The sequence below is a fragment of the Elephantulus edwardii genome, unplaced genomic scaffold (genome assembly GCF_000299155.1).
Source record: "Elephantulus edwardii isolate Elephantulus edwardi_28Jun2011 unplaced genomic scaffold, EleEdw1.0 scaffold00181, whole genome shotgun sequence".
NCBI lineage: Eukaryota > Metazoa > Chordata > Mammalia > Macroscelidea > Macroscelididae > Elephantulus > Elephantulus edwardii.
Genome location: NW_006399931.1, coordinates 5,772,903 through 5,794,519, shown reverse-complemented (window position 1 = coordinate 5,794,519; position 21,617 = coordinate 5,772,903). Strand labels below are relative to the sequence as shown.

At 40.2% G+C, this 21,617-nt stretch overlaps 1 protein-coding gene across 1 annotated transcript in view; it reads right to left on the bottom strand.

The window, feature by feature from the left end:
• Positions 1 to 18,476, bottom strand: part of TMEM229A (transmembrane protein 229A) — a 25,254-nt gene extending 6,778 nt beyond the window's left edge. Inside the window, exon 1 of the mRNA XM_006896097.1 lies at positions 18,451 to 18,476. Within this exon, the coding sequence (XP_006896159.1) occupies positions 18,451 to 18,476 (26 nt within the window). The remainder of the gene's footprint in view (positions 1 to 18,450) is intronic.
• Positions 18,477 to 21,617: the final 3,141 nt, after the last annotated feature.

The following is a 21,617-nucleotide window of genomic DNA, read 5'->3' as shown; positions in this document are numbered from 1 at the left end:
AAACTCTGCTCTGTCCTGTGCCAATCGCACTGTCTCTGACACTCCCATCCCGATTATCCCAGTCACTGAATCAATCCACCTCATAGAGGGCCTTCCCCACCTGAGTCATCCCTCCACCCTCCCAAGCATGATGTCCTTCTCCAAGGACCGGTCTCTCCTCACAACATGTCCAAAGTATGTTAGAGGGAGCCTCAGAGTCCTTGCCTCCAAGGAGCCACCCGGTTTAACCCTTTCCAGGACGAATCTGTTTGTTTTCCTAGCAGTCCAATGATACATGTGTAAAGCACACAACACAGTTTCATGGAGAGAAAAAAAAAGCCAACACAAACCAGCCCAAACCCACTGCTGCGAAGTCTGTTCTGAACCATAGCTCCTTCCATAGAGTCTGAGAAGCTCTCAGTCTTTAAAGGGTATAACATGAAACTGATTGTTTGAGGCTTATATTCTGGATAGTAGGGAATTTTGTGAAGTAGGAAGACAACTTAAGTTCTCGTTCTTCTGGGTCACTTCTGAAAATGTTACCTATTTTTCTCAGAGGTAATGCAAAATACAAATGTACACCTTTTAAGCCATGGTAGGAAGGTCTGCTAACATCTGTTTTTCTGTTTCATTCATTGCATGTTCTAAGAGACAAACCGTGGTTTCAAAATGTATAACTTCAAAACTGAGAGTTCAAAATGTAAGAGATGCAAACTTACCAACAAGAGTTTTTAAAAGGCATGAGACAAAATACAAGGAAAATATTCATAGTATAAATAGTCTTCAGTTCTTTTTACTTTATTTTTTTTTAAATTGGTGTCTTCTAGCGTTCTGAAAGTGTTATGTGTGTCCAGCCATGATGGCATCATTTGTCTTCTACTTTATCATCACATCATTTTTAAAAGGTCTTATTTCTAGCTCTCAAAAAAAAGATACTTCTTGCTTTGTGAACTGGAGTGACTTTATTGTCCCATTAATTAAAAATATCTTCATATCAGAGCAGCTGTGGACATAAATGGCTCTGGTTGGAGCCCAGTCTATAGGAAGTTGCACTGTTAACCTAAAGGTCGTATCTGTCTGGTAGTTCCAATCCACCAGTGACTCCTTGGGATACAGATGGATATTCTCCTTCTGTGCAGTTTACAGCCTTGGAAACCCAGTGGTAGTGGTGGTGGGGTAAGTCAGCTATGGGTAGTTTGTGACTTCAAGGCAATGAGATAATCATAAACTAGTTATAAAGTGTTTATTGCTAGTGTTTGCTACTACAAACCAATAGCAGAGGTTACATCTGCAAACCCAGCGACTGTTAGGGAGTTGCTGGTCCATGCGAGGACTTTAAAGTGTAGGAAATGAGAAATCGAAATAGTTGACATTTCTTAGCGTCAGGGCCAACCATTCAAAGAATACTTTGGAACATAGATCTCTATGGACAATACGGCCTCAGGGACTAGATGTGTGGTTCCCACAACTGTGAAGCTGTAACTGTTCACGAGGACGTTCTTGGGCTGGCCGGATTGCCTGTCAGCTGTTCAGTCCAGGGAACTGGACCAATCAGTGGAGTTGGGAGAAGTAGTAACATGTCATTTAGAGAACTGTTGATCATCTTTCATCAGGTGTCACCTAGTGGCCACAGGCGCAAGGCTGCAGCCCTTTAGAGGTGTGGAATGCGCGATGCCTTTCACTGCACAGCAGAACAACAAAAAGAAGGTGCCCAGAGATCATAGCATTACAAAGAAGTCTCCTGGGAAGTGTTCAGTGGAGCGAGGCGTGGATGTAACGATTGAGGAAGGGCAGACTGCACCAGCCATGTTAGTAAAGGTAAGAAACCTTACAGATTCACCAGACACACACACACACATGTGCACACGCTGTAAAACTGACTGAAAAGCCTTGCAATCCTTTTAATAAAAGTACAACTGAAATAAGTTGTTGCTGAGGCAAAGTTGAATTTGTTGCTTACCATGGTAAAAGGGCTTTCTACTTAGTATTCTTATAGGTAGCAAGGATGATGAGATTTCAACTCGTACTTTGGACAGGTTGCTATGAGAGGCTATTGCTTGGCAAGGGATGTCGTGCTTGGAAAGGTGGAGGGTCAGAGAATGAGAGGAAGAACCCCCAATGAGGTGGATTGACACAGGGACTTTCACAGAGGGCTCAAGTGGGTCAGAGATGACGAGGACAGCATAGGACAGGATGCATGTCTTTTGTTCCTAGGATTGCAACATACTCGACAGCACATCACAACATGAAGATGGAAATAGACAAAGTTGCCTTTTTTTCAGTCAGATGAAGTCTTGATTAGAATTAGGTAAGAATTATGAAGATGAGATGGGCTCAGGATAGGGGAGGTTTCAGAGCTAAATAGGGTCGCTTATGAGGTGCAGACGACTCAATGACACAACAGTAACAACAAGAATTCTGTCTGGTGAAACCGGTGAGAGCCAGAACTCACCAGGACTGCCTTGTGTTTTGGGGTCACACAAGATTTCTGTCAAGGGTATAGTCTTAGCACTTTTCTGTCACCTATCAGTGCAAAATATATGTGGATTTGGTTTTGCTTTTTTCTCTCTGACAGATTTCTTCCTTCCACAGATTCTAGTTTTCATAGGTTTTACTGTAATAGTTTAGGACCATTGAACCCAACAGGAAGGTTTTGAGGTTGTAGAGAGTGAAGTTTGAGGAGTTAGTGGAGATAGTGAAAGTCATGTTAAGGAAAACACCTGACTAGCAGAGCCATGCTCATACCGAAGGGAAACCGTTTGCTTGTGGATGTTTTCAGGATCTCACCACCAAATGGAGAAGACCAGCTTAGAATCACAGAAGGAAATACTCTTTGTAAGGGCAGGTAAAGTTCAGGCAGAAACCTTGAGATCAGTGATTCTTAGCCCGGAAACACTGTGTGTGTGTAAAAGAGTTGATAAGTAGTAAGGAAACACCTATAAAGGTGTCCCCTGCTTTTAAAAAAATCACTTGATGCCACTTTTCTTTGTGACGTGCCGACATCAGAACCCGTTTTTGCCAGCCCAAATAAACCCCAAGGTGGCATTTGATTTTATGGAGAAAAGGTAGAAAGCAAAGCTAGTGTCCTTTATTAGCTTTGCAGGAGCCATTAACAAGGTGGTGGGCAGTGGGAATGGTGTCCCCACGTCCTTCCTCAGGGACGACACTGGGTATCAAGCCCCCAGAGCTTCGGAACAATGTCTGTGTACTCTGCGTGTCAGTGTTACCTTAGGTTTTATATGCCATTTAGGATGATTTTGTCGGTTACTTTTTGGATTTGTTGTTATTAGGTGCTGTTGAATATCGCTCATAATGATCAGATGAGAATAACAGATCTGAACCCTGCCGTATTCTGTGATATCTTCATCATCTCTAACATCAGCCCATTGCTTCAGTCATTTTGTCTTTCCATTTAATTGAGGGCTTTCCTCTCCTTTGCTCGCCTTCTACTTTTCCAAGTGTAATGTCTCTTTCCAAAGTGTAGCCTCTCCTAACAACATGCCCAGAGTGTGTGAGATGAAGCTGAGCTTTCTCCAAAACATACCTGTTTATTCTTTGGGCAGTTGTTGGGTATTTAGTACTTCTCTCAAAAAGCACAACTCAAAGCCATTGGTTTGTCGGTCATCCTGCTACATATCCAGCTCTCAGATGCATAACAAGTGATTTAAAAGACCAAGACCTGAATCAGGTGCATCTTAGTCCTCAAACTGAAAACTTATAGAACAGTATCATTAAGATCACATGCAAACAAAATCTTGTTGAAAATCATCCAAAAGCAGCAAGAACAGTGCTTTGACATAAAGTAGCTGGAAGTCCAAGCTGGGTTTCGGAGAAGCTGTGGCAACAGGGATGTCACTGCTCATGTCAGATGGGTCCTAGTTGAAAGCAAAGAAAACCAGAAGAATGTTTATTTGTGTTTTATTGATATGCGAAGGTGTTTGACTTGTGGATTATAAACTATAGAAGAAGGGGAATCTCAGAGCTGTCTTGTTGTTGAAACAGAAGAGGACATGAAGCATTTGATGCAGGAGGTCAAGAACTGTAGTAGTCTTTAATATGGATTGAGGCTCAATATCAAGAAAACAGATTCTCACCACTGGGCCAACTGGCACCTTCATTATGGACAGAGAAAAGGTTGAGATTGTTGATAACTTCAACTTGCTTGGCCCCACAACCAACAGTTTTGGCACCAGCAAAAGGCACATTGGTAAAGTCAGCTGCCAGGGACCTCTCTAGAGTACTGAAGAGCAATGATGTCATTCTGGAGACCAGGTTGCCTGATCCAGGCCATGGTCTTTGCAATTATTTGCTATGCTTTTGAGAACTGGACAATGATTAAGGATAATAGAAGAAGGATTGATGCTTTTGAGCTGTGGTGCTGGAGAAGAGTGTTGAATATACCATGGACTGCTAGGAGACCAAACAAGTTCATCCTGGAGAAGGTGAAACCAGCCAGCTCCTGGGAGGCAAGGATTCTGAAGCTTTGTCTGACATAATCTGGACATGTTGCAAGGAGGGATCAGTCCTTGGAGAGGGACATCATGCTTGGGAGGGTGGAGGAACAGAGCAGGAGAGGAAGATCCTCAACGAGATGGCTTGATTCAGTGGCTGGGGTAATGGGGGTAGATGTATCAGAGACAATAAGATTGGTACAGGATAGTTTAGGGCTGTTGTACATATGGTCGATATGAGTTGCAGGTGACTCAATGGAACATAACAACAAACAGCAGTGTGGCTGGCACAGCCTTGCGTGATGAGAATGAGGAGGACTTCCAATGCTCACTGCAGAAGATCCAAGACTACATACAGCCTTCAATGTGGATTACATCGTGACATCAAGAAGACAAAATTCTCCACCACTGGGCTGATAGGCAGCATCAGGATAGATAAAGAATTAAAATTGTCAATGCTTTCATCTTACTTGGATACCCTGTAAACACTGTTGGTACTAGCAGTTAAGATATCAAAAGATGTATTGCTTTGGGGAAAAAGTCAGCTGTCAAGGGCTTATCCAAAATCCCAAAGAGCAAGGATGCTTTTCATTCTGGGAAAGTTCAAAATGTTTTCTAACCTAAATTAAGGGCTGTTAGCTCTTTACTTTATTCCATGATGACTTTAAAATATTTAACAGGTGTGCTTCAGTTTTGGAAAAGGGGGTAGGGAAACCTCTATGGGTAAAATACTTGTATGTATAGACATATATTTTTATTTACCTTTTACTGCTAACCCAAAGATCACACCTTTATGGCAGTTCAAATCCACACAATGACTCTGCTGGAGAAAGGTGGAACAGCGCCTCCTATGGGATTTATAGCTTCTGAAAAGCCAGTGGAAGGTTGGCTATGAATTGGCTCTGACTCATGGGTAATTTGAGATTTCTCTCTAAAGTTCCAAATTGATTATATATTAAGAAACTCTTTAAATTCTCCTAGAATCCATATCTATATGCATTAAGTTGAATGACCTACCTAGAATATTTTGCCCCATATGTCCTTTTGAACCTTGAGCCTTGAGGAAACTAATTTGTTTTAGAAACTTCATCTTGAACTCGATGCTTGAGATGACCAAGTAAGACTGGTTTGCTTTGAGCAATGAGCGCTTTTAAGGAATCCAGTCACACCCAGAAAATAGAAACTCCACAAATCTGACTGGAAGCTAAGTTTTAGGGCAGATCAGTGATAATCTTAAAATGGAAAGAGATTTTTTTTTTAGGAGATTCTTCCTGACCATACAGTATCTCTCCGTTCTCTTCCAACACTTTTTCTGTGTCAGTGCTCTTAAAATGTGCTGCATCCATTCTGGAAGTTTTTACTATCTTTGGACCATTATTTACTCTCTAGTTGAAATCAGTTAGTGTCTCTGAGTAAGAAGGATGGAAAATCTCCCCTGTGTGAAATAAAGCCTCAGAAAACCCACTGGAGGGTCAGCTAGGAGTCTGTTTTGATGGTAATGAATGAGTGAGTGAGGGTGTTGAAATATTACTCTGATTTGAAAATTGTAAATTCAATAAGATTGAATAAATTTCCATTATTGACCTCATGATTTTTTTAACATATATGTATATAAATACACATGTATTTGTTGCTGTGTACTTTTAAGCTGAGTCTGACTATGGATTGTACCACTAGACTTCCCTTACCCATCAAAAAGACATTATTATTTCTGAAAACAAAGTCTTTTTGCAACATACTTACCACTGGTTATGCCATCTGATTTTCTGGCTGTTGCGTCCATGGATATTGGTTGCTGATTCAAGTAGAACACAGTTATCTGTTTGGGAGACTAAATGGGCCCTTGTGAAATAGTGATTGATTAATTCTCATTGCCAAGTGCAAAAAGATCTCTTAAGAATATGTCAACTTTTTTTGAATATTACACTAGTAGATTATGTGTTTGAAGATACCTCCCGTTGCCCTTAATGTCTTTAAAACACTCTTTATACAAATCTTCTTTTTCTTCCTCTTAATTTGGTATTACATTGATATCAAGAACATGATTTCCCTAATTTCAATTTCATATTATCTCTCCTGTCCTTTGACTTTCTAGGAGTTTCTAGTTTTCACTTGGAAGTATTGCCTCAGATGAGTTATTTCTGAGATTTCAGGTTCTGAGTTGGGTTCCTAAGGCACAGGGAAAAGTGTTGTAGTGTATAGGCAGTTTCACTATTAAAGATTACACCTCTGTGCTGTTACGGGCTTATTGTTCAAAATGGCTTTCCAACCCATGATTTTGTTAAATGGATGAGTATGAATATGCCAACAGGGTGAGTTAGCCTTTTCACAAGGGGATTGACTATTGTTGCCACTATGTTGAGATTCAGTGGTGGATTTGGAGAATCTCATCACTAGTAAAGAAGAAATAAGAGGATGCAGTGGACCTTTTGGGGCCAGAGATTCTTTTTTTTTTTTTTACTTTATTATTTTTGTGTGCATGTACCGTCAAATCAGATCTGACTGGTACAGGAGGAGATTGACCCTCCTTCCCCTGCAGAGCATCTGGTGGATTCAAACCGTTTGCTTCTGGGATTGTAGTTGCAGCTCCTTGCCACTAGGCCACCAGAGCTCCCCTGGGGCCAGAGATTCTTGTGCCAGCCAGAACTTCAAGAGTGCGGCAGCAGCCACAGCAGAGGACCAGGGTCCTGACGTGAGTCAAAACTGACTTTGGGACTGCTATATCACAGAACTAGAGCTAGAGCTAGGAGACTTTGCCCAAGTTTGTTGGAGGAGAGGTGAGTATAGCGATAATTGGCTTTGTAGCACTGGCCTATAGATTGGAGGCAGAGGTACCTGTGGGTGCATGTATTTAGCTGTCCTGACTGACTGAGTGTATCTTGCTGTCAGCTCGAATTATAAGCTTTTGACTTCCCTAATAAGGTTCTGTGTGGTATGTGAGCTATTGCAATGGATTTTGGACCTAGTAGAACAGAGCAGTAAGCTTGGTGTTGGGATGAATAGAAAGGGCTGTGGGAGTGTGGGGGACATGTTTGACCTCATGGGACTTGATTTTGTGTTCTGGACTTTGTTGAATTTGTAGAGGTCAGATATGGCTGTCACCATACTGCTCTTGTGAAATTACACTGTTAACATAAAGGGTACTCCTGGTGGTTTTAAGCTGTTGGTGGTTTTGAGGGACAAGGATGGGCGATCTCAGAATAGGTAAAAAGTTGTTTTAGAAGAGCTGTCCTTAAATTAAGAGCCTCACTTTAAGTAATATTCAGGGCAGGACTGTTGTTTCTTTGCAATTATTTTTTCCAGCCTGTAGGTGCTTCACCTGTCTGCTGTAGAGGGTCATTTCTCCTTCTTCAGTTAATATCATGTCATTATGTTTTCAATGGAAATAGTTTATTTTTTAATAATATTACCCTGTTATACTCAACTAGGTGTTTCTGTTAGCATTGACCCTTTTTTAAAAAAAAAAATTATCGCAAATAATTATTTATTAGCTGTGTACTTCATTTGTACATAGGGTTTTCAGACGCCTGCTATTTCAGAAGTGGTTGGCCAGTCCTTCTTCCTAGTCTGTCTTAATCTGAATGTTCAGATTTAAAGAAGTATCAGACCAGCATTTTGCAGAAAAGTGAAATATATATTCCTTATTGTGGAGTTAACCATTCGTATCATTGTTGTCCCTGCCCTTGGCACATGTGTCTTTACTCACTTATTTCCCTGCTCCCTCATCCACCAGGATACCCATCCACTTCTACCCACTCCCTTCAACATCCAGCTCCCATTGTCCTGCCCTTGATCTGATATCTTATATCTGAAGCTTCCTCGGCTTCTGTGATTCCAAATATGTCAGCTTCTGACAGTTTCTTATGCTGTGACCAGTGTATCTTAAGTTCAATGGCAATGCTTTCTGAGCAAAGGTGATGTGTCCTGTAGAACTGGTGTGTAGACAGGTTTTTCTTGGCCCGAAGGCCACAGGCCCAAGAGCCTAAACGGCTCTCACTCGGCTTTGGGGAACTCCACGTTTACCTGAAGATGTGGGCAGATGGTTTCAAGGTCCCTTGGTGTACATAGGGTTGCTATGAGTCACAAGCGACTCGACGGCACATAACAACAACAACAACTTCATATGTATTTCCAGTGGTAAGGAGTTAGAATGTCAAATCAGGGGCATCTGGTTTGAATCCACTAACCACTCTGTAGAAGAGAGATGGGCATTCCCCTCCAACTCAGTTTTACTGCTTCTGAAAACCTACTGGAGGGTCAGCTATTTAGCCCTGACTCAATGGATCATAACAACAACAACATACATCTACTCTCCATTTTTATAAGGATGTTGGAACCAAGGTTCAGAAAGTTATTCACCCAAGGCCTCATAGCTATGGAACAATTTTCCTTTTAATGCCAAGCTTAATTGTGCTTACTCTTCACAGACCTTCCATCAACATATTGACGCTATACTGAAAAGGCATTAGTTGCAGATTTGATAAGAAAGGGGAAATTTCTGTTCATCATTCCTTCAGTGGACACTGAATGATCTTAGTCCTTTTCCAGTCACTCTATCCTTTCTCTTAGATTGTGTTTCATATTAATGAGCAATCTACACCCATGTTTTCTACTCTTTGTCTTCTATACATGTAATTATTTTACCCTATTTTTTCCTTTTGAGTTCCTAAACAATTAAATGGTTAATGGTAAATGGTTATTTACTTATGTGGTTTTGTGGATTGAGTTGGAGCTAACTGTAGCTGACCCTTCAGTATCTCATGAGAGGAGATTGCCTGTCTTTCTCCCCAAGCACTTCTGTGGGATCCAAACCATCTGCCTTTGGGTTGGCACCCCAACTCCCTAAGAAGTTATGAATAAGATAAGAAAATGAGGGTGGAAAGTAACAGATATTCCCGTGGTCTGTTAGCACATGTTACTAGATGTTGGTACACGTGACAAGCTAAGAAAAACCACGTCTTGCTGCTCAGAGTCTTATTTAGATGGTCACAACTGCTAAACGCTTGGTTGTGTTCAGTGCAGTGACGTAATAGCAGTATTTGCTTGGGCTTGCTTATTTACCTGCAGCTGTTTGTAGATAACGAAAACTGTAATGCAGATTAAATGTTAATGTTTTCCATTTGGCAAACATTGCAAATGATTAAGCAAGATCCTCTGCTAATCTGGAGACATTGCAAAGAAAAACCCTTAACCTATAAAACCAACTATCAGATTTTTCCAAGCCTTGACTGGTAGTGAGGTGCAATGGGAAGCAGGTGAAAGTAGCTGAACATAGACCTCAGCCAAAGAATACAGGTTCCGACATGGAAGTCAGATATCCTTTGATTCTGACACATACCCTATTTCTTATATTTATTGAGCAACCACTTCATTTCAGTGAGTGAAGAATGAAATGTTATGGGAAGCCAAAGTTCATACCAAATATTATATGAAAAACCATATGCTTGTTCAGGATTTGAAGGAATTACAAATTTATAAGTTGGGATTTCTCTTGCCACAGTATACAGGAAATAAGCTGTTTCTTGCAGACAAGAGACAGCTAGGGTCCCCCTACAGAAGGAGTGTTAATACATGTGAAATACTTCCTTCCTTCCTGAGCTAAAGCATTAAGTTGACAAGAGACAAATTTGGCTTCATTTACAAGGGAATTCTCTTTATGATTTGCTTCCCCTGATTATCAAGAAATACACAGGGAGGCATGGCTGGAGGCCCTTCAGTCTGTGGAACTCTGGCCCCCTGTCATTACCCTCTCTGTTTTATCTCATTCCTGGTTGTCTGTCTAATTATTAATAATTATAAAAATACTTTACCCTCAGTCTGCAACAAAATATTGAATGCTGCATGGGTCCAGCCTCATAGAATTCACCATTTAAGTTAAGTAGTTACCCTGTTAGTTTTCAATCATGTGCTTAAGATGATACATTCTGACTAGAGAGAGATGTCTACACTGCTTAGTTCTCTGGAAAGATCAGAGGAGTTAACCCAGGTCACATTCTCATAAACAAGAATTAGATACCTGACTTCATGTCAAAGAAGGATAGAGCACTGCTTGCTTGTCTACTTTAACCCTGGAGTCTTGAGTTCATAGTCACAGTCTTCTGGGAAGGTAGTCGGGTAGGCAAGTAGGTCGGAAGTACTTAGGGATAAGTAAGATTTATTGACTATTATAAGTGACATGACATTAACAGCATAATAAATCTTTCCTCTTACACTACAGAGTGAAGTGAAAATACGTAATTCCAGTCTAGATGATAAAATGTCCGATTACATCCCAGAAATAAAAGTAAAAATTTTAGAGTGTTTTATAAGTTATAATAAGGTAACACCAGAAAATATGATTGAACAAAATCTCCACACCTGCTTAGTGGCAGCGCTGAGTCTCTTTAAAACCTCAGAGCACCTTCCTCCAAGCCACCTTCTTAGTGGCCACCTCCCCTCTATGAAGCCAGCACATTAGCCAGGACTCAGCAGGGCTCAGAACAGGAACCGTGTTTAGGTAAGTTCCTGCTGGACAGGCGAGGCGCACAAGTCCTGCTGGCCCACAGCCTGGAGTCTCAGACCCTCAGGTGAGGGTGTGGCTCTTGGTATATTGCCTTCCTGCCTAAGCTCCTGGCTCTGTTTTCTGGATAACTTGTTCTCCTAAAGGATGTTCTTCCTTTAGCTGTAACTAGTTACCTTGCCTGACCTGTGTGATCATGTTTTCTGTGACTGATTTTGTTGGTAATAAAGTACTACCTTCCATAATTATAATTTTTAATTTAGGTAAATGAGTATGTATTATTTTGGATGATACACGGTCACTTTCATCTCTCCATGTAAGAAATGCCATTACTCATCTCTCCCTTCTAAACAATGCCTTCCTTTCCTCCTTCCCTCATCCCTGCCTTTCTTCCTTTTTTTATTCTTTTCTTGAGTGAAAGTTTAAAAAGCATATATATTTTTTATTTACTCATTTTTGGACAGTGAATAGGGATGATAGAGAATTGATGCCTTTGAGCTGTGGTGCTGGAGAAGAGTGTTGAAAATATACCATGGACTGCTAGGAGAACAAACAGATTTGTCCTGGAGAGGATGAAACCAGAATGGTCATTGGAGTCAAGGATTCTGAAGCTTCGTCTGACATACTTTGGGTATGTTGCAGGGAGGGACTGGTCCTTGGAGAGGGACATCATGTTTGGGAGAGTGGAGAGACGGCGCAGGAGAGGTAGACCCTCGATGAAATGGATCGATTCTGTGACTGGAGTGGTGGGAATGAGTGTGTTTGAGGCAGCGAGGTTGGCACAGGATAGAATGGTGTTTAGGGCTCTTGTACATAGGGTTGACTTGATGGCACATAACAACAACACAACAACAACATTTATGGATATTTTGTTTTATAACATTTACTTTATTACAATGCCTGATCAAGCTCTTCATGTATATTGCCTGCCCCTTTACCTACTATATCTATTTATTAATGTTTATTCCCCTCCTTCACGTGGAGTCTATCTTTCCTTTGCTTTTTAGATATTAGTGATCTTTTACTTTTCCTTCACTTGTTACATGAGTGCTTTGTGACTGGATTCGGTTATTTAGCATCATTTCCTTCTCTGTTTCTTAATACTTAGAAGCATTTTTTTAGGGAGTCAGATAAGCCACATCCTAAATGTGGTCTTTGCTTTCAAGTAGCTAACAGTCTAAAGAAGAGGCAGCTAGTAAATAGTGGTGACAGAACCAAATAACTACACTGAGAGATGAAAAGCAGCGTAAATGTACACATATGACAGAGATTTGACCTCTCTTGGGAGAATATTGTTGTTGGAGCCCTGCTGTACGCCATCCCCTTTTCCTTATGAACCAGGGTGAAGTCTCAGGGAGGAGTGATAGGGAATGGCAAGGGACACACTGACAAAGGAGATTAATCAGAACTGGCTTTGACAAACACTGTGGCAATTGGACAATTAAAACAGTCATGGGGGAGGGGGAAAGAAGAACGAACTGGGGATGAGGGTGGAGAAAACAGTGCAACAATGAATGAATGAAAACCCAAAATCTCTGTAAATGTTCATTAAAACTAATAAAATTTAATAAAAAAATACTGATCTTGACTTCCTAATAATTCTCAACTCTCCTACCAAGAAGTAGTTAAAGTTTGCTAGTTTGTTTGTTCCCCCCCTCCATATCTTTGAATACATTTTCATAATTTCTTCTTTCCTTCCCAGTTCCACTTCTGTGTCCCACATTCCAATTTTAGTAGCTTTTCTAGAACTGCCCCAGGAACACTACTGATGCCCTGGACAAGAGGTCCTTGGCTCTCTTCTAGCTCATCTTGGACGTGATCGGTCTAACCTTTCTCAAATGCTCCTCTGAAGATTCTTACCACGACCACACATTTTCAAAGGATTTCTAGTACTTACAGCAGAAGACACCGACTTTGGCCTGACTGCAACCCACTTTTCCAACCTTATTTCTCCACTTTTCTTCAGGAACTCTCCTGCATTCCCCTTGACCCCAACTGAACTGCTCTCATTCATTCTGCAAGGCCTTTTCATATTGATGCTTCCCCTAAAACCAGGCCTGGCTCCCCAGTCTGTAGTGTTGCAGTTGTTGATGTGGCACCCTTAGCAGTTTGTCAGGAGCTACTTTTCTTGTTACCCTGAGCTTAGCAAAATGTTTCAAGTTGATGTTCTATTAAATGGATATGGAAAACTCATTTCCAGAGTCATGAATATTGTTTGGATCTCTTGTAGCTCCTTGCACAGAAACCTGCACAAAGACATCATTCACCTTTTGTGGAATGTGATGTTGAGTTAGGTAAGATGGTATTTGGATAATTCCAGAGCTTTCTTGATTAGATGAGATGTAAATACAGTCCAACAATATTGACATAAACTTCTTGTTGTTGTGTGCTTTCAAGTCTTCAGCAGGTTTTCAGAGGCAATTGAGTCTGCCCATCTTTCTCCCACAGAGCAGATAGGTGGTGGATTTGAACTGTGTCCTTTGGGATAGCAGCATCGCTTCTTGTCACTAGATCGCCAGTGGTCTCTGATGTCACATGTATCTCTCCTACATTTTCACACTGGAATATAACCACTTGTGCTGAGAATGCCTAACTGGGTCTAGAATAAGCTCTTCTATCTCCTCACACTTTCTACCTTCTGAGGAATTCTGGGGAAGGGAAAATAGCCCTTTCTTTTCTAGTACCAGACGATATAGTTATTTCTCTCACGCAATTCAAAGAACTTTGGTAGTGCAGTGGCTACAAGCTCAGCCAACTGTCAAAACATTCACAATTTGAAACCACTAGTCACTCATTCCTTCTGAGAAAAGACCTGGCAGTCTCTTCTTATAAAGATTTTTGCTTAAGAAACATGATGGTGACGTTCTACTCTGTCCTATGAGGCCATTGTGAATGGCAGTCAACTTGGAGGTACAGCATCAGCACCTCATTGCTGTGAGGTCGGAACTGGCTCATAGCTGCCCATCCAGCAGGGTTTCAGAGGCTGTTAAATCATGTGGGATTGAACATCTTCCTGTGGAACAGCTGGTACATTTGAGCCAGTAGAGAGTCACGGTCTCTGGGTTAGTGGCACTGACTCCCTCTGGACTATAATAACTGCCAGAGTTCCTTGGAGACATGAAACAGCAACAGCGCTATTCTTTGAGCAATTAGACATGTGGAAATTTGCATTTTTGTTCAACTGTGCTCTCAAAATTGAGACGACGGTTTTAAAAATATTTTCTAAAAATCCTTGTAAAAGTTTTCTCCCTTGCAAGCAATTTTTTCCCCCTGTAGAATTCTTTGAGACTGCAGGCTTTCCTAGTATACGAAACATGTTATTGTTTGAGTTCCTACTCTTTTATAGTGCAGCTGGTAGGATGGAGGACTTTGGAGAAGATAAGTGTTGTTTGAGTTACAACTATTTTGAATGTGTGGTGGCAAGATGTGAGAGTCTATTTGTGCTCAAGGTTTAAAATCATTCTTAGGTGCGAGTTAGCAAATGAATAATTTAGAATGATTATAATAGCTCTAGTTTTTAAGGCTTTAGCATAGAGTCTCAAAATACTAGAATATGAGGGGTGTTTCATTGTGTGGATCTAGGATTAGTCAGTACTTTAATGGGCAGTTGGAACCCCCAACACACTTTTTTTTTTTACATTTATATAGTACTTGGTAACTTAAGAAGTGATTACATATTCACTATCTCACTTCTTCCTTACAAGCAAGAAATTCAATTGCTGGGGAAATTTTAAAGTAAGAAAATTGTATTTTGAGAGTTAAAATAACTTGCTTAAGACCACACAGTACAAAAAGCTGTGTAGAGAAAAAACCCACTCTCTGACATTTATCTATTTTCCCTCCAGGGACATTCAGTTGGGTTAGTTTCATGGTCGATCATCAGAGATGATCATATGAACTCATGAGTTATGTATGTGAATACAAATGGCTTAGTAGTAAGGAATTGTGCTGCTAAGACAAAGTTTTGTGGTTTGAATCTACCAATTATTCCATGAGAGAAAGATAGGCAGTCTGTTCCCATGTGAGTTACTTCCTCCAAAAATCTTCTGGAGGGTAGCTATAAGCCAGTTCTGACTCAAAGCTACACAACAGCAACTACCATCTTTTAGATCAATGGTTACATAATACCCTCTTTGGCATCTAATCTTTTCCATTTACTACTGAAACTCAGAAATCATTTTAGATCTCTGCATAAGTAATCAATTCTTGCTTTTCTCAGTTAATGCTAACTTAGTATTGCCTTCTTTCGATAGATAATTATTTTTCTAATTCGGCCTCTCATTTAAGGTGTTTCAAATCGATTGTCATGATAAAAATTGAAACAAATAAAAACTTTGGACATAAGAAGTTGATGGTTTCAATTGTCTTTCTGTTTGCTATTTCATTTATTTCTGCCTTAATTTTAATTTCAGTTTTTTAGAGGATGTCTTGGGTTTTCTTGCTATTCCTTTTCAATTTGGTGGAGATGTTGGTTTAGAGAGTCAGTTATCCTTTTTTTCTTGCCTTTTGACGTGTTTGCTTATGGCTATAAATTTACCTCTAATTACTGCTTTGGCTGTTTCCCAGAAGTTTTGGTAAATTGTGTTTTCATTGCTGTTTGTTTCAAAGAACATTTTCCTTTCAATTTCCTTCTTATGGAAATATACATGCTGAGGACAAATTCCTAAAGAGAATCTCTTAGGTGGAAGAGCGTGCACCTTTGTAATTTTGATGGAAACAGCAAACTGCTCTCCTCATATAAATGGCAACTTGTACTCCTGCCAGCAATTATGAGAGTTATATCCACACGCTCTTGCCACCATGAAGTGTTATCACACTTTGTTTGCCCATCTGGTAGGAAAAATATAGTATCTCATTATAGTTTTAACTTTCACTTATTATATTATGAATGCAGTGGGATAAAGCACCATCACAAAGTTGGTGTAAAAATAAGAAAATGAAGTCTGTTGATGGATAAAGATGGTCTGTCTGAGAGACAGCCATTGTCACATAGTGACTGTTCCTCTGGACCAAGGAAAGGGGATATTCTTGCACAATTGGACAGGAACAAAAAGTTACAAAATTTATAATTGTGGAAAGACCATGAGGGGAGTTAAAGATGGCAAATCTAGAAGTGAGAGTTTGTTAAGGACAGATCTGTAGCACATCAGTAGAATTACATGACTGGGGAAAGGTGCATGCTGCTTGTTTTATTACTGGGTGGGTCTAGGTCAGTGACATGACAGGTTTTTCTGGTAACCTGTTAGTAAAATTACTTCCTTAATCATGTCTATTTCTGATGGTCCATTGTAAAGGTAATCCTGTAAACCAAGACTTTGTAGACACAAACTACCAAGTCTTCCAGCTGCTTGACTATAAGGAGAAACATTTTATGGGAGACAGATTATGATGTCTTGTATTTGCTAGACCTCAGAGAAGAGGAATGACATTTTTCCCAAGCACACCAAGCTTAAAAGCTCTGAGATTTGGAAAGGCAAGTTTTTAAAACACCTAAATGGATTCCTAATGCATGTTAAGGCCTTTAAACAGACTTGAGGCTATACTTCCATTATCTTCCATTTAAATGTAAATGCCTCTGATTTAAACCCTAATACAACATCATTAATAAAAATAAATCCCAAACCTTTTGTCACAGGGTCAATAACAATACACCACAACCCTATAGGACAAGGCAGAACTGTCCAATAGCCTGTCCAAGGTTGTAATTGGAAGGTTGTACCTGGAAGCATTCTGCTCTTTCTCCAGTAAGTTAGAAATACCAGTCTTCTGCTTGACAACCAAGTCCTTATCCATGTGCCACTACAGTGTTTTTGTATCATGCAGAAGAGCAAGTTGAGTTTTCTGTTTTGTGAACTGTTTCTTTATAACCTTTTCCATTGCAGAATTGGGGCCATCATCTTTTTTTTTTCTTTTTTTTTTTACTTGTCAGCAGAAAGTTTTCATTTATTAGGGAAATCACTCTGTGTTTGCCACATTGTCCTTTTGAGTCTCAACATCATGTTCCTGGTACTACGAATTCATAGACCATCATCACTGATGGTGTCTTCAGAGCTTGCAGACCTTTTTAATTACTAATCTCTTTGCTCTGTGCTTTCTTATTCTCTCTTTTGTTTCTTTCTCCAAAGGTTACTTCTTCCTGGCAATTCATTTACAGAAAGAATTTCAATTTTCTTCTTATTTTCTTATGTCTCTCACATCTTTCTGATACTTTTCAGAAGTCCACTGAGAATAATCTGGTCTTTTTAATAAGGGGCATATCTCTTCTTTGAAACATCTCACTTCCATATCCTGGGGAGGAAAAATGAACTTCTAAACCACTAGAAGTCTCTGGGTGGTACAAAGAGTTATCATGCTTGGCTGCTCATCCAAAGGTTGGTGGTTTGAGTCCACCCAGCAGTACCTTAAAAGAAATACATGGTGATCTACTTCGGAAAAATCACTCATGTAAAACCCTATGAGTCACAGCTCTACTCTGACACACATGGACCACCATGAGTTGGAATCAACTGGTTTTCTTAAATTACCTTTATCATTCCACAGTAGCATAGTTACCTTCGCCCCCTCTTCTCCACTTTTCTTTTTCTAAGCTCCAGTTTTGTCACCAGAGAGAAGGGAGAGAGAGAGAATGAGTGAAAAAAGCAAACACAAACACTCATTCTTTTTAAAAAAATTTTATTATTTTTTTGTACGTCGTTGTTGTTGTTATGTGCCGTCGAGTCACTCATAGTGACCCTATGTACAACAGCCCTAAACCCTGCTCTGTCCTGTGCCAATTGCATTGCCTCTGACACACCCATCTCAATTATCCCAGTCACTGAATCAATCCACCTCATAGAGGGTCTTCCTCCTGCAGTGTCCCTCCACCCTCCCAAGCATGATGCCCCTTTCCAAGGACCTGTCTCTCCTTACAACATGTCCAAAGTATGTCAGATGAAGCCCCAGAATCCTTGCCTCCAAGGAGTTGCTTGGTTTAATCCTCTGCAGAATGAATCTATTTGTTTTCTTGACAGTCCATGGTATTCTCAATATTCTTCTCCAGCACCACAGCTCAAAGGCATCAATTCTCCTTCTATCCTCCCTAGTCATTGTCCAACTCTCTGATGCATAACAAGTGATTGCAAAGACCATGGCCTGTATCAGGCGCACCTTAGTCTCCAGAGAGGCACCGTTGCTCTTGAGTACTTTAGAGAGGTCCCTAACAGTAGACTTTCCCATCATGTGTACCATCAAATTAGATCTGATGATACAGGAGGAGATTGATCCTCCTTCTCCAGCAAAGCATCTAGTGGATTTGAACTGTGTACCTCTGGGATTGCAGTGCAGCTTCTTGTCACTAGGCCACCAGAGCTCCCTGACAAATACCCATTCTTGGGGTATATGTGTGTGTGTGTGTGTGTGTGTGTGTGTGTGTGTGTGAGAGAGAGAGAGAGAGAGATAGCATTTTTAGTGTTCCTTCTTGTACCTAACTGTTTTCTGAACTTAACCTGTGCCTAACTTGTACCAACTTTTCTCTGAACTTACCTCTCTAAGTGGACATACATCCCCATCCCTGTCTGTGGGTTTGCCTCAGAAAGGGAAAGTACTGATATACCCTTTCCCATGCCCTTCTTGCCCACAGATGAATTGCAGTAGAGTTTCACTAGCCAAACACAAAAATCTGAAAACAGAAAAAAAAAAGATTGCAATCGACAAATCCTTTGTTTTCAAGTAATTCATGTGGCCTTTCAGCAATAATACAAAGATCTCTTTGTCTTTGAAAAAGAAAGAACCTCTTAATTCACTGAGCATCCCAGTCTTCACAGATATGGTGGGTGGGCTCATGTATGAGTCCTGGCCTTGTATAAAGGAGAGGCTGTGAACAAGGGTTCCTTAAGCCACAGAGGCTGCTAAGCTGTCAACTGCATTGCATACAGTATCCTGAGAAAAGATGGAAAAGTGTTAAAAAATGATCAAAAATGTACAGTGGGAATAATACAGAAGATTGAAACAATCTGTTCTTGAAAATGTATTAAAATTTTGTAAATAAACTAGTATTAAAGAAAAGAACACTAAGCTTGAAAAAATAATGCATGGCAATGATTGTATGAAAATGTGAATGAAGAATAGCGTGAAACATAATGTACACAAACTTTGTAAACCTATAGAAAATAAATATATAATACATTTTTAAAGGAAAAAAAAGAAAACGCTGAATAAAACCCACCTGCATGCAAAAAAAAAAAAAAGCAGCACTTGGAAAGTAAGTTTCTCTAAACACAGAATAAACACAGAAAAGATTATACCTCGGTTGTCTTGATCTTATGAGAAACAAGCACATAAAACATCAGGAAGAATATGTTGTTTTTAGGCAGCCTTGAGTTGTCTGTGACTCATAGCAACCGTATGAACAACAGATCTGAGCCCTGCCCTATCCTATGAGCTTTCATTACCTCATATATTTGAGCTCATTGTTACAGTCACTGTGTAGATCAGCCTTGTAGAGGATGTTCCTTCCTTTCATTGACTTTCCATCTTTCTAAGCCCCTCCCCATAACATACGCAAAGTATGTGAGGTGACACTTCATCATCCTTGCCTCCAAGGAGTTCTCTGCACCTTCTTCAAGGCATATTTGTTGGTTCTTTTGGTAGTCCATGGAATATTCAGCAAACTTCATGAACACCACAGCTCAAAGACTTGATTCTTCTGTCCTCTTTATACATTATTCAACTTTCAGATGCATAGCAAGTAATTGAAAAGATGATAGCTTGAATCAGATACACCTTAGCTTTCAACTGATATTGTTGTTCTTGAGTACCTTGGAGAAGTCCTTGATCAACGATTGCCCCAATGTATCACGTCTTTTGATCTCTTGACTGTTCTTACCAAGGATGTTGACTGAGGCTCAAGCAAGGTGAAATCAATGACAACTTCAGACCTTGCTCCATCTATCATGATGTTACCTGTTGGCCTATTGGTGCAGAGTTTTGTCTTCCAGATGTTGATGTTGAGAGGAAATCCATATTGAAGGCTGCAGTCTTTAATCTTCTGTATTAAACCTTTCAAGTCCTTCTCACTTTCTGCAAGCAATGTTGTGTCATCTGCGTAAGACAGGTCATTGAAGAGAGTTTATTCCTCATCCTGATGCCACATTTCTCTTCATAAAGTCCACCCCTTAAGATTTACTCAGCATACAGATTGAATAGATGTGTAAAAAGGAAAAGCCTTGATGCATGCCTTTCTTGATTTTTAAACTATGCAGTGTTCCCTTGTTCTGTTCAGATAGCAGTTCTTGATGAAGGTATAAATTACATGTAAGCAAAATTGGCTATTTCTTCACATTTATTAGACTTTTTCCTCTCTATATTGTAATCTATCATTATCTTAAAAGACAGATTTCCATGCATTTAAGATGATGTTTGTATGTTAGAGGACTAGCTGGTTTCCTGAAGTTTAGTGGTTAATGAACATGAGCTATCAATTTAACAAGACTAAACTTACCAGGCGAGGGAAGTTTCTGGGGTCCTTCCTGTTGTGTGTTACTGTTCTTTTTTGCCTTCAAAAGTGGGTGGGCGGCCCTGAGCCTTAGACTAAGGCTAAGTAAGGGTGGAGCCTGCTCCAGGCTATAGCTTAAAATCCTGTCATTAAAAAACAACTGTTTTTAATTGTTCTTGGTGAAACATTCTTCTAGGTCATATAGCCTGTCCACTGGCTGTACAGAGGTCACTCGTGGTTGCTGTGAAGCTGAACACTGTGACACTGATGTGTCAAATGTGAGAATGGTTACCCATGGTGGACAGTGTATATTGGACAGTGTTTGGTGGAGCTTCCCGATTAAAACAAGCTTGGAAGCAGGAGTGGCATCCACTTCCAAAATAGCTTGCCTCCAGAAACTCTATGAACCTGGAGAAAGGACGAAAGTTATACAAGTGTCCAGGTCTTTTGTTCATAGGTTTGCTATGAGTCGCCTATGACTCGATGGCACATAACAACAACAACAAACTTATTTTCCATTGCCCTTGTCTCAATTTCAAGTCATAGCATATAGGGCCAAGTAGAACCACATTGTAGTAATTCGAAGACTGTAATTGTTGTAGAAGCTGGCTGCCACTAGGTCCTCTCACAGCTTTGCTGGTGAGTTCTAATTGCTGACCTGATTTTTCACTTAGCAGATGAGCTCTTAACTATTGTGCCATCAAGGCTCCTTGACGTTGGAGGACTTGGCTCAAAATCCTAGGTCTGTTATTTCAAGCTTGGATGACCTTGAGCAAACCTCTCACCTAGCTTCACTTAGCCTGGTTTTTCAGTCCCAAAATAGAAATAATGATAATATCCACTTCCAGTGTCGTAATGAGAGTAGATGAGAGAGTTTATGTGCTTTAGCTATGATTTTTATTTTATTTTAAAATTTAAAATATTGAAGAATTATTATACTAAGAAAGAGACAAAATCTTTAGTGACTAAATCTCGGGTGATGTCTGGGCCTGGTGTGGAGCTTCTGATAAACAGGGTTTCCCCCCCCCCAGCCCCCCCATCTGGTTACCTGCTAGGGGTGACTTCCATTCCCAGTACACATCCATTCTAGCTATCCAGTAACTGGTAACATTCTAATCATCAGAAAGGGTGAGGGAACCCACTCCCCCTTCTTTAAAAATTTCTGAACGTTGCATTTTCACTTCCACTCAATGGTCAGAACTTTTTCTGACTAGGA